Consider the following 12,920-nt stretch of genomic DNA (forward strand, 5'->3'; position numbering starts at 1 on the left):
TGGATTATCTTGAGTAACCAGGTCATGATTTCTGGAAAGAGACATTGCTGTTGAGTTTTCCAAATGAATTTTTTGGCACCACACGCTGAGTGCCATCTACTTCCATTATGCTGGAGAGAAGGCAGACATATTGTCAGATATCTCCAACACTCAGCAACTCAAACCAAAACAATCTAGCCTGATAAATAGCACTACGGGCAAGAGGACAAATATGTATTTTCAATTTAGGAGTAAACTGTCCATTTAAGCACAGCCACCCACTATGTTTTGTTCCCAATAGTTCACTTCAAGCCTTGTATAACAATTCTAATTCACTCTAACTCAGGGGTTTTGTCTGTGTGTGTGTGTGTGTGTGTGTGTGTGTGTGTGTGTATTTATACACCTGTCTCCACAGATTTGAAAGGCTGGCACTTAAGCAAGAAATCACAAATCCTTTTGACTCTACAGCGGTTGTTGGTCAGTGTTCAGTGGAGAGGAAAGTGTCAAGACGACTTTTTCATTTCATGCAGTGAAGTGTACAAAGCTAGACTGATTTGTCGCAAATCGTACCCTTTTTTCCCGGGAACTTAAATGCACACAGGATGTAACTTGTGCTACATGTACTGTAAAGTGGTCTATTTCCTGTTAGGTGCTCTCCGCAGGGATCCAGCCGTGTCAACATCCAGGCAGGCCAGAACTCAGAATGCATCAAAAGTAGAGTCTTTATTGATGAGTGGGCAAAAGAACCACCTCAGTTAAACTGTACAGTTACAGAATATCATCTCGCGAAGGAATGCCAGACGTAAAAATTATGGACCTCAGTTCCCGTTTCACTTCGTCTTTCCATATCAACATCTGTACAAGTTGTAATCCCCAGTCTTGAATCTATGAAATGCAGTGGAATGCATGCTAATACAGTATGCTGTGCAAGTGTCCACATTTAGAAAATTGACTGCACAAATATATCTATTCCTAACATACTGTAGGTCTGACATTTGTATTACATGAATCTTAATTTGGAGAGACAACTTCATGTAGTCTAAGCCGGTTTCCACACACCAAAACATCTCTAAGGTCGTATCCAGCCTTTGATTTTGAACTTACTCCAGGACGCTCAAATGGTGACATTTATGTCGGGGTGGGGAATATAAGACGGCCTGGTAACATTCAAGTTTCCTTCACATTAAGTGCCATTTCATTTCTTCATTTGTTTGTATTCTGGTGAGAGCATAACAGTACTTTAAAAACATTCCCAAGATCATCATTTGCAAATAAATGTTCATTTGCTAATGATTTTTTTTTTTCAACGACGTAATTTACATCATCATTCAAGTCATTAAATCCTCCGGCCTGTTTGCAATACACAAGTGTTGTTTTCTAATTATTCTGTCCCTCTTTTTCATAATCCATCTGCACTTCACATTTGCTTGTACACTGAAAAAATCAGACTACATTTTTAGTTACGGAAATCCATTTAAAGGATACATTTCCATATGACGACTGCTCAATTTTGCATGATTTTGAGACACCAAGATGAGGCTGCTTTCATATTGACTCAATATTACTGGAACCTATTCTATCATCATTATTTCTCTCTCATCTTCCTCCCTCCCTCCTGTCTTCCTCTGTCTACCTCTCACACACACACATACACACAAATGCTATATAAAAACACACAAGCAGGAATATACATTCCTGTACAGTCTGTACAATATGAAATCAAGTCATATTTCAAAATAGTGTCATCTGCTTAACATGTATAGTTTACAAATAAAGGAAAACAGGCAATTTTTTTTTATGATACAAAGAAACCTGACACGCCCTAAATCAAGTCCAAAAAATCAAGCATGTTAGGGGCTTCTTGGGTTCACAACAGCTATTTAAATGTATCCAAGGTTATTGGGTCCATTCGATATTTCTGCAGTCCTCCTTTGAATTACATGAAAAGGCGTCCGGGGTGGTCTATCAATCCATTCAGACCCTTTTGAGTTCCTTGATGTGTTTCAGAGTTAGTAACGCTCTGATCAACACTTTCTATTCACAGTCCGCAGCACATTTCTTCAAGGATTTCAACCCTCCGTGTCTGTCTGTGCCTCATGTGACACAGAAACTCATTCTCAGTTGAAAGCTCTGGGGCGTGTCCCACTGAAATAAGGCAACATTATTTTTAAAATGGCATCTGTCACACTTAGTTGGAGCGGTGATTGTTGTGATCTTTCCTATTAATCATACAGTACATCATCAGAAATACAAAGTGTTACTGGGGCTTCTCTGTCGCCTTGCTCAAACCTCTGCACCACTCAAATATCAACATTCTTAATAAAATGGCGTTGTGCCTGCATTTGTTGGCAAGAAATTTGATTTTGTTGTGCAAAACAACAAAACAGACACAACCAAGGTGCGTTACATCACTTCCAGTCTCCTATTCTCCCTTTAAAACCTGAAACATTCTCTTCGTTACGCTCATATCTTATCACATAATGCAGTAGGCCTCATCCTGGGGCAGGTGTTGTTTAGTCCTCCAGTAGGTGGGCAGGTGAGCTCTAAGCACTTTCCTCAGGTCCTCATTAAGCAGGAGACAGAAGATGGGGTTGACTCCGGCTTGGGCGAAGCTCATCCACACCGTGATGGAGAGGTACCTGTGAGGGATGGTGCAGGACTTGACGAACACCCTCCAGAAGCACGCCACAATGTAAGGAGCCCAGAGGACCAGGAAGAGCAGGGTGATGGTGTAGAACATCCTGCCCAGCCTCCGCTCTGACCTCACCTCTTCCATCCCAAGCAGCCGCCGGTGTTGATTGTGTAAATTTTGCCTGATGCCCAACAGAGTGGGTGGCATGGGGCCACGACCGAACCCTGCAATCCAATTAGCCGCAGCTTGACCTGTGGCCCCGGGACCGTGGAAGGTCCAGTTCTGGCTGATAGCTGGCACCAGCTGGACGGGTTTCATCTTGCGATGCCTGTACTCAAACAGCAGCAGCTTGGCGTAGAAACCGTGGGTGGCCAGGACCACCACAGCCAGCATGAGCATGAAGCCCAGGGTGTCGTTGGTCTTCAGGTAGCGGTGTTCAAAAATGCATTGATCCTCATCACGGATGAACTTGTATGTCCCCACATCGAAGACGGGTGGGAACGCCATGGCGACGGCCAGAGTCCACACCATGCAAATGATGGCGGCACAGGTCCAGATGGTCATGCGCTTGGCGTAGAATCGGTGGTGGGCGATGGCAAGGTAGCGGGTGACGGCCACACAAAACAGCATGAAGGCAGCGTGAAAACAAAAGAGCACAGCCATGAACGCCACAACTTTACAACTCAAGGCGCTGTAAGTCCAGGCCGAGCTGTTGTGGACAGAAACCAGCACAAAGGGGAAGCAGGCGGCGGAGCGAACTGCATCAGCCAGGCACAGGTCCAGGAGAAAGAAGTAGGGAGCCTTGTGAAGTGTCCTGTCTCGTAGGACCAGCAGGGAGACCAAGAGGTTGCCTACGAGGCTGACACAGATGATCAGACCCAAGAAGACCAGCTTAAAGTAGGCAGACACATCTGTGGCAGAGATTCCTCCACTGTTGCCGCTGCCATCACTGCTGCTGCTGCTGCTGCTGCCGCCTCTCGCCATTCCGCTCTGTGAAGCCAGCACAGCCAGCAAACTGCCGGGGCCATCGATGGCAAAGCTCTGGTTAGCCATTCTATCACCTTCCGCGAGAGCCTGCCTGGTTGGGGCCCTTTTATAAACACTACAGATCCTCCTACAGCCGTCGTCTCCCGCGGCTCTCTCGTCTTTACAAGGAGAGGCCGTGAGGATCTTTTCTACATGACAGACTCATCTTTCCTCTTTGTCCACAACCTCCCCACCTGCGAACAGAGACACACATTTTTGAGGAATGGAAAAACAAGATGTCTGACGTGCTCGTTAGCCCTAAAAGACTCCTGCTAAATGGAAACTTACATTTAACAGCGTGGATACAGAAGTGCTGTGTTGGGCAACACAGTGGAAATCTTTGCCTTCCTGTTTCTCTAAGGCTGGGATCAGATCAGCAGCTCTACAGCATGCCAGCTCCTTGGCTCTCTCAGTAATTACCTTGCCCGTTGCTAAGATACAACAGCTCACATACTTTGTGCAAGTGTGGGTGTTTGAGTGAATGCATGGGGGTGTACAGGGGGGGATGGAGCAGACACAGTACAACCAACACTGGGCATGTCCAACAAACAGAGATGTTGTAAATGAGCAAAGAACATTTTATGCTTTCTGTGCTGCTGCCGTGTGCATGTGCGTGACAGTCAGTCAAAGAGCAGAGGGTGTAATCTGTACCATTCACAGCACATAACAAATATGAGAATATAATGGCAGAGCAGGCAGCCATTTGTTTTTTTGCGCCATATAGGCCTACGTGTGTGAATTTAACTCAACAGGAGGAGGAAGTTATCACTGTGATTATCATACAGGCCTCAGTGTTTTAAGCAAGGAAGACATGATTAAAAACGTGAACATTCAATAAGAATAAGGCAAATATCGAGACGCAGCCTCATGTGAACACTCATTTATAGGCGTGAGGTGATAATAAAACATAGCTGAGCTTGTCTGGGTGGGCCTTGTCTATGTAGGCCATGAAACACAATATGATCTGCTGTTACTGTGGGCTTATTTTCCCCACATATAACAGCCCTCTGCCACCTTGACAAATATCATTTCACCTGATTAGATGGCTGCCATGTCAGCTAGGCCTGAAACACAGGCTGGAGTGGGAAAAAAACAGATGAACAGGTGTCAAAATCACCTCTGCTGTGTGTATGTGTGTGTATGTGTGTGTGTGTGTGTGTGAGGAGGAGAGAGAGATGATAACCTACCTTTCATCCCCTCATCTTTTTTTTTTTTGTGGATCTGTTCTTCTCTCAAGGCAAAAACAAAAAAACGATCCCAGTCGCTTTGTTTCACTGTTTGTCAAATGGAGAGAAAAACACATAATAAAGCCTCATGCTCGTGCTGGGCTCTCGAGGGCTCAAACAACACCTGTTATGCATAAATCCATCGCGGGGAGAAATCGGCAAATTGGGCAACATATAACAAACATAAGACGGCGGCGGAGGCTATCTAATAATAATCAACAGCTGATCAAACAATCCGGGGTGATGAGGAGGGCTCGTGCCACATTTAAGAGATATGTATGAAAAAGCATCCACCGCCACCCTTTTACAGCCTCACACAGAGGGGATGTGTTCATTTGTGTCTGAATATCATCCGAGAAAAACAGATTTTATGTTGCATCACGTCGAAGATGGATTTCCAGGAGGCTGGAATCAGACGCGATCAAAAAAACATATCTTGTTCACATATATCCAAATGATGTCAGATTTTCAATGCTTATAATAACCCACCCACAAACGTTAGAGAGGAAAAAAAAAAGATCGCGCATCCCCTAAATGAATCGTCTTGGCATGTATATTGGCTAGTGGCACCAGAACAATTAGTCCACACAGACAACAGCCTCCATACGTCTCTTATTCCCATCTTTCAGTCACTATTAGAAAAAAAAAAAAAACAGTGAGGCGATGTATTTACCCTGAACTGTTAATATGCAGTCTTTGTTTTGCTGTCCAGCGAAGGTGGACTACATCTTAATAGTCCACAATCAAAAAACAGCCTCCGTGACAGAACAGATACATTTCTGACAAATCCAGCGATGTCACGGGGGGATTCACGTCGCCATGCGCTGTCGAGATCACGATCTGGGGGGGAAAAGGCAAAAAGAAAAAGAAAAACAACGCGGCTGGATTAGGCGAATTATTCCTGAATAATCCCAATTATGGCTGCTTGCAAGGAGGCAGCTCGCACATTCGCGGAAAGCGTCGGTTTTATTCGGAGAGAGGAGAGAGAGGAGGAGGAGGGAGGAGGGAGAGGAGGGAGGGAGGAGGGAGGCGGACCTGTGCAGTACTGTGGGCCCATAACTTGAAAGTGATGTTTTATTCTAACCGTCTCTCTCTCAGCATCATGTATGACGCTGCCTATCTCCAGTGTGGAGCTCCAGCTGGAGACATACACTGTGTTTCATTGGTCCAGTGCTGCCCTTGGTGACAGACTGGACCCAACATGACACAGTAACACAGGCCTGACAGGGCAGCAGCAAGGAATTATGGGTCCTGTGGAAGAATATTGGGCCTCAATTGTTAGAATTATTTTTTTTAAAGATAAATAATAATAATAATAATAAACCGTATATATATTCCATGGAAACTTCATCTCATACAATATACTGTACAGTTTGTAGCACATTGTATTATACCATACAGCTACATAAATACCCTAAAACTTCAATCCATGCCTGGTGTAGCAACACATTTTGACAAATAAAGGCCTGTCTCTTGACCCTTCACTAAGTCCCGCCCCCGGACACAGACTGGCCAATCATAACATAGCATCAGGCCTGAGATTTCCTTCATTTTCAGGCTGGTTTTGTGGATTTGGAGCTAAATGTTGTGCCTGGGGCACATCGTGTATTAATGATACTCGTTACCTGGAGAGGTTGGAAAAAGATATACGTTTCCTCCCTGTTCCAAAACCAAAATCAAACCCTGAAAAGTGTAGGGTTAGCTAGCTAGCTACTGAAGATATAGCCTACTGAATGTATACACATGCTGCTTTTGCTTTTTAGTGATTATAACAGTGAACAGTGTTGTTGCCGTACTGCTGTCTGACTCTCACAAATGCCATTCGAGGCAGTTTCATGAACTTCTCTCAGAATATAGTGCCACTTTCAGAAAATGACATTGTTTTTTTTGTTGTTTTTTTTTAAAAAAAGCTGTAGCTTTAACATTTTATGTACATTGAATGTAAATAAGGTGCCAGAGTGCATTAAAAAAAGCATCAAAATAGAGCTTGTTTACAAAAAACAGACCCCCAACACAGGTCCATGTTGTGCCCCGAATATCCTCAAATTCTGTGTACACCTGACCTGTGCTGTGCTGCTTCGACTGGATTTGCATCTTTTCAAAGATGAGTGATGACAGCAAATGTCGAAAGGTTGAAAACAGGCAGTTCATTCATTATTGATGAATATGTTTAATGTTTGTTTATTAACTGGCCCCTGGCGTCCTGTAATTCTGCAAAAGTGGCCCCTGGGCAAAGATAGGTGAGTATCCCTGCTCTGCAATATCATACTATATTGTGTTAATATGTTATGCTGTCTTACCACATTATTTACTGTACTATATTTCTATTATGTTGCTATATTTCTATATTGTGGATTATTCTGGTGTACACTGTTCACATAATACTAGACTGCTGACTCGTTGCTATGAACCACACCATGTCACTTTACCTCATAACTTTGACTATAATTGCTCTTGTAAAGGTCATATTTTTATTTCTATTCTCATACTATGTCTTTTTTCTTTCTTTTTTAAACGTATCCATTTATCTTTACTAAAATTTTGTCTTTATGCAGCTACAACACCTGAATTTCCCCTCTTGTGATCAATAAAGGCTTATCTTATCTTATCTTATCTTATGCTTGATATTTTCATGTTTGCAATTTGTATCAAAGATGTATCCCTCTTTATAGTTAATTTATTTCTTGTAAATTTTACTGCTGTAACCGGTACCTTGCATGTTGATCATTTCTACCTCGCACCTTCCTTTATTTTATTTTATTGTATTTTTATTTTTTACTTTTATTTCATCCTATCTCATTTAAATATAATGTGTGCTGTTTTAGCCGGTGGTGCTGGGGCTGTTGCTATAAGGATGACAATGTTCATCCACCATTTAAAATTGAAACACCAAATTAAATTTTGTACAGAACATTCACAGTCCCCAGAAGACACTGCCTAAAGATTATGTTAGTTCCCCAGAAGTTAACATTTTGAGTTTGAGTGAATTTTTTATTTATATTCATGTCCCCCTCAGGATGAACGGTTTTTGTTGATCATCAACTTTTCATCTTGCGCCATCATGAGGTAAGATGACATGACATTCCCATCAGCCTAAACTCTCACCGTCTTGGTGCAAGTGCGACCACACTAACCAACTAAGCTAAGATGGTGACCATGGTCAACATTATACCTGCTAAACATGTTAGCATTTTCAATGTGAGCATGTTAGCATGCTGATGTTTGTCTCAAAGCACCTCTGTGCCTAAGCACTACCTAACAGAGACACTATTGTGGCTGTAGAAAACTTGTAGTATATTATGTATGTATATACTATATTCATACTTGGTGTAGCAGGGTTGGCTGGCTCACCTTTAAACATCAGTCCACCTTAACTGAGCCTGATCAGGTCCCAGTCAGCACCAGGTGTAGCTCATTTTTGCTCCTTTCTATATATACGCTGTGCAAACCTCCAGGCTGCAGAGACACTGGCCCTGATCCCTGTGGTGAGTTATTTGGAAGTATTTATTCAAGCTGTTTTTTCTTTGTTTCTTATTTGTATGCGTTGAGGTCCTGAATGTGGCTTAGAGGGTTGACTGATTGTTTTGATGTTAGAGGCCAGATTTTCCCTCGACTGCCAGCACGCTCCCTGGGTCGTGGTGACTGATGATAAAGAGGTGAAATCCTGTTCCTACCACAAGTGAAAGCTGATTCAACCCATTTTGTGACTGTTAAGGCAAAACCTTCCTTTTAATACCCCCAACAGGGTTTTGGTTATTGTGTCATTGTTTTTTAAGGCTCAGCGCTGGTGATAGCCACGGGCAGAGGCATAACGTTTTTGGGTTGTCCGTTTGTCCCATTCTCAAAATGCGATATCTCACGAGCACCTTGAAGGAATTTCTTCAAATTTGGCACCAATGTTCACCTGGACTAAACAAACAAATTTTGGTGGTCAAGAGCCAAAGGTCAAGTTCACTGTGACCACGTCTGTCTCATTCTCGTGAACGCAATATCTCAAGAATACTTTGAAACCTCCACTTTGAGTAAAAAATGCCTGATTAGATTTTGGTGGTCAAAGGTCAAATTCAATGTGACCTTGCATCCGTCTCATTCCCATGAATGCGATATCTCAAGAACGCCTTCAGGGAATTTCCTAAAATTTGGCACAAATGTCCACTCACACTCGATAATGAACTACTTAGAATTTGGTGATCGAAATTCAAAGGTCAAGGTCACTGTGATCTTGTGCCATCTCATTTTTGAGAATGCAGTATCTTAAGAACACCTTGAGGGAATTTCATTCAATATGGCACAAACGTCCACTTGGGCTCATGAATGAACTACTTTGAATTTGGTGGTTGAAGGTCAAAGATCAAGCTCACTGTGACATAACATAACATATTTTTGGCCATAACTCAAAAATGTATCCGTGAATTATGACAGAATTTCACATTTTAATGAAATAAAATGACAAAGTGATGACATTATACATCCGAAGGGTCAAAAGTCAACTTCACTGTGACATCATACTGTTTTGCAAAAACACTTTTCTACCACTTACTCAACATCATAACTTAGGAACAAAGGGGAAGACTTTCATCAGATACTTAATTGGTGACACTAACATTGGATGTCCACCTTGAAACTGTGCTGACTGTATAGATCCTCTGTCCTTCGAGGTGCATGGTGATACAGTTGGCGGTTGTGATTTGGTAGAGAGAAAATAGTTTTGACATGAAACTGCTCACAACAAGGTCTATTGAGTAACCAGGTCATGATTTCTGGAGAGAGAGAGTTTTTTTAACTGTATTTTTTTGTGCTTTAAGCACCACAAGTTAGTTCCATTATATTGGGAGGGAGGCAGACATCACTACCACTGATATCTCCAACCGTCAGCAACTCACACCAAAACAATCCAGACTGATAAATAGCACTACAGGTAAGAGGAAAAATATGTATTTTTAATTTGGGGGTGAACTGTCCCTTTAAGTAAAAGCACGTACTCTTCACTGTTTTAACTGTTTCTTGTGATGAAATAGCTTCATTGGAAAAAAACTAAATTTCACCTCCTAAACCTCTGTTTGGTAAAAATGTCGCAACACTAACAGAACCTCTTTTGAAATCACTACTTAACACGGCATTCAATGCGTGTTGCTTAACAGGACATTAATTATTTCAAAGTGAATGCCTGTTGTAGAATTCACACTGATTATCCTCCTTGGGTCAGTTCTAAGTCTGCTTAAATTTTTAATACATTCCACTCTAGAGCTATATAACCATCACACAAATTAATCACTCCGACCCTTCTCCCTGCTTAAGTCTGTGAAATGCAAGTGTGTGTGTGATTAATAATTTTGTTTTAAGGCCAAATACATAATCTCACATAATCCAAAGGATACCTGACACCCAAGGACGGTTGTGGGTTTGAAGTTAATAAACTAAATCAGTAGATTAATTCAGCAGGAAAACACTAAAGTAGTTTATATAACTCTTATAGGCTCCCATGGTCATAAAATAAAGATGATGTCTTTAAGATATCAGCCTATGATCAGAAATAGTCTGTGACATCTCATCTTGCAGAATCTGAGGAGGTTTCCTGAGGACTGTCAGCTTTAAAACACTGATCTCGTCTTACAGTACAATACCCAGTATGCTCTATAGCACGACACTATGACTTCAGTGCAATGCATGACCTTTGGCTTCTATCTGCAGCTCATGTTGCCGGCTGTGTATTTCCACTTCAAGCAAGGCTGGATGTGCAAGACAGAGGCGCTAAAGGCTCTGATGTTATTTTTGTGGCGCGTCAGTCTCTCTGCACTGCAGTGTCATTACTGTGCATGGAACTGTCATGCACACATTAATTTTGCAGAGCGGATGAAAAGACAAAGAAATAAACAAAGGCGCACAGCGGTACAGGATATAGGACCACGTTTAATGGCAATACACTGCAAAAACTTTCATCACTTCAAACATGTCATTCAGTGCCTCAGCCTGTCTGTGAGGTTGCCACAGTAGTGCTATAAAATGTTTGTGTTGTGCAACAACAACAATATGGGTTTACTAGCAAGAATCAACAGGAAGACATATCAAATGAAATGTGCAATAGTGAAGAGGCTGGTGTTCTCTAATGATAAATATAACTTTCACATCTCCAGTGGCGCCACTTAAGCGGGGGGGCCAGGGGGGCCATGGCTGTGAAAATAATTGGGAGCCAACATTAGTGTTTTTAAGAGGTTGTGGCGCAGTCCTAAATTTGAAATGGCTTGTTCCCAATAAATGTTTTGTCCCTTACAATCTATGTACTCCTTAAGATTAAGGTTGTGTATTTGTCTTCTTAAGAAAAAGGACAACCAGCTGATATAAAGAAAAACAAATCGCCTAAAGCTGCTTTAACACTGCCCCGCACTAAACGCCCTGACAACTGCCTACCTGCACGAGTGTTCCCCCAAAAGCAAAGTGTTTTCAAAAGCGGCCACTGCCACTATAGTCCAAAATACTGTAGCAAGACAATGGAAATCACTGAAATTACTACGTTTCTACATATTTGGACAATTTATCAGTCATTTGTAGTTTGTTGGAAATGTTATCCCAGGCCCAGTTCTTCCTCTGGTTGTCCTTTTAAGTTGCTACCACTGCAACTCCGGGTATTCAGACACTAACATTATCAGCTCCTTAATAACAAGGTCTTTCTACTTCCGGGATGCCCGCTATTAAATCTGCCGAATCCATGCAGCAACCACAATAAGTTCAACACAGTGAACTCTGAGTGGCAGAACAAAATCTGTGTGCATTCACACGGGTGGCAACCACTTCATACCCCTACCACCGTGTTCAAAACTGCTTTCTACTTAACGCATTTAAACAGGATTTTTGTGGAACTCAAAATGTTAACTGTGCCGGTATTATTTAGAAATTATACTTCTGTGTTAAAATCAACGCCGTACCTACGGCGTAGGCTCTGTGTCGACGTAGAGCCTACTCTGTTCCCTACACCATAGCCTGATGTGCACCTCCCCAGAGATAAAACTACAAGTCGCGGCAAAGCAGACCTGTCTATTTTTGTAAGCTGAAAACCATGTGAAGACAATAAAGCCTCCACAAAACAACAAGTCTTGTGTGTGATTTATCCTGGCTTCATATGAGCAGAGGAAATCTCTGCTATTTGCTAGGTTAATTTATAGAATGTAAAATGCCATAGGCTTGTGCTAATAACGTTAGCATGTTATATTTGTTCGGAAAACGCGTTTCAATATAAAACAGTTGTTTTGTCGGTGAGCTGTAATGGAACCAAATTTTGTAACATGACCTGTGTAAATGTTGCTGTTGTTCCTGGCTTCATATGAGTAGAAGAAAAGTCTGCTAGCCGGAAATGTGTCCAGATAAAGACAAATGCTTTGTCTGTGAATGCTGCGAGTTATAGTGAAGCTGATCTGTGTACTTGTGATTGAAATTGTCTCTATTAAGCCATGTTTAATGTGTGTTTAATGTGTGTTTTGAATCAACTAAACTTTATAGCACTTCACAGAAACCTCTCCGCCAACTAGTGTTTTGGAGGTGTAACTGCAGAGTGACTCAGACACACCACCGCACAAGTGCAAATGCTCACAACAGCGTAGGCCACATGTGTAGACTACGGCATAGGGTCTGCATAGAGCTGATGCACAAGTATAAATCCTGCTTTAGTCTATGTACATCAAATAATTACTAATATTAACTATAAAATAAGAAACCAAAGTATATCATTATGTGATTCCTACCTCTCCATACTGACATAGTTTTCGACTGGGCTAAGCAAAAAGGAATTCCTGAAATTCAGTTATGGCTTTTAGTTTCAATGTGCCACCCCAAGATTTTCCATGTCCCCATCTGGCCTCCTCTGTGAAAAATTTCTGTGGGCGCCACTGCACACATCACACTTTAAGCAGCATCTATTTCAAACTGATTTTTACTGTGGGCATTAAGGCAAAAATACTTCACATAACCACGTGTTGCTTTTGCATTTTGTAAACAAAATACCATTTGTATAACAAGTCTCCTTAGTGTCCCACTGTGGTCATGTTTTCTGTCCTTCATTAAAG

General features: G+C 41.9%; 1 protein-coding gene across 2 annotated transcripts; it reads right to left on the reverse strand.

Annotated features, from left to right (window-relative positions):
- Window positions 1-683: 683 nt before the first annotated feature.
- On the reverse strand, window positions 684-5,842 carry LOC117257640 (putative G-protein coupled receptor 173). 2 transcript variants are annotated; one of them, XM_078169838.1, is made up of 3 exons: window positions 5,537-5,842; window positions 4,825-4,911; window positions 684-3,831 (listed from the first exon to the last, which is right to left on the reverse strand). In XM_078169838.1, the coding sequence occupies exon 3, from the start codon at window positions 3,662-3,664 to the stop codon at window positions 2,453-2,455; it is 1,212 nt and encodes a 403-aa protein (XP_078025964.1). In that variant the 5' UTR covers window positions 3,665-3,831; window positions 4,825-4,911; window positions 5,537-5,842; the 3' UTR covers window positions 684-2,452. The 2 variants fall into 2 exon arrangements, with proteins under 2 accessions (XP_078025964.1, XP_033483768.1); XM_033627877.2 differs by lacking the exon at window positions 4,825-4,911.
- Between the last annotated feature and the right edge of the window lie 7,078 nt (window positions 5,843-12,920).

The sequence above is a fragment of the Epinephelus lanceolatus genome, chromosome 8 (assembly GCF_041903045.1).
Source record: "Epinephelus lanceolatus isolate andai-2023 chromosome 8, ASM4190304v1, whole genome shotgun sequence".
Classification (NCBI taxonomy): domain Eukaryota; kingdom Metazoa; phylum Chordata; class Actinopteri; order Perciformes; family Serranidae; genus Epinephelus; species Epinephelus lanceolatus.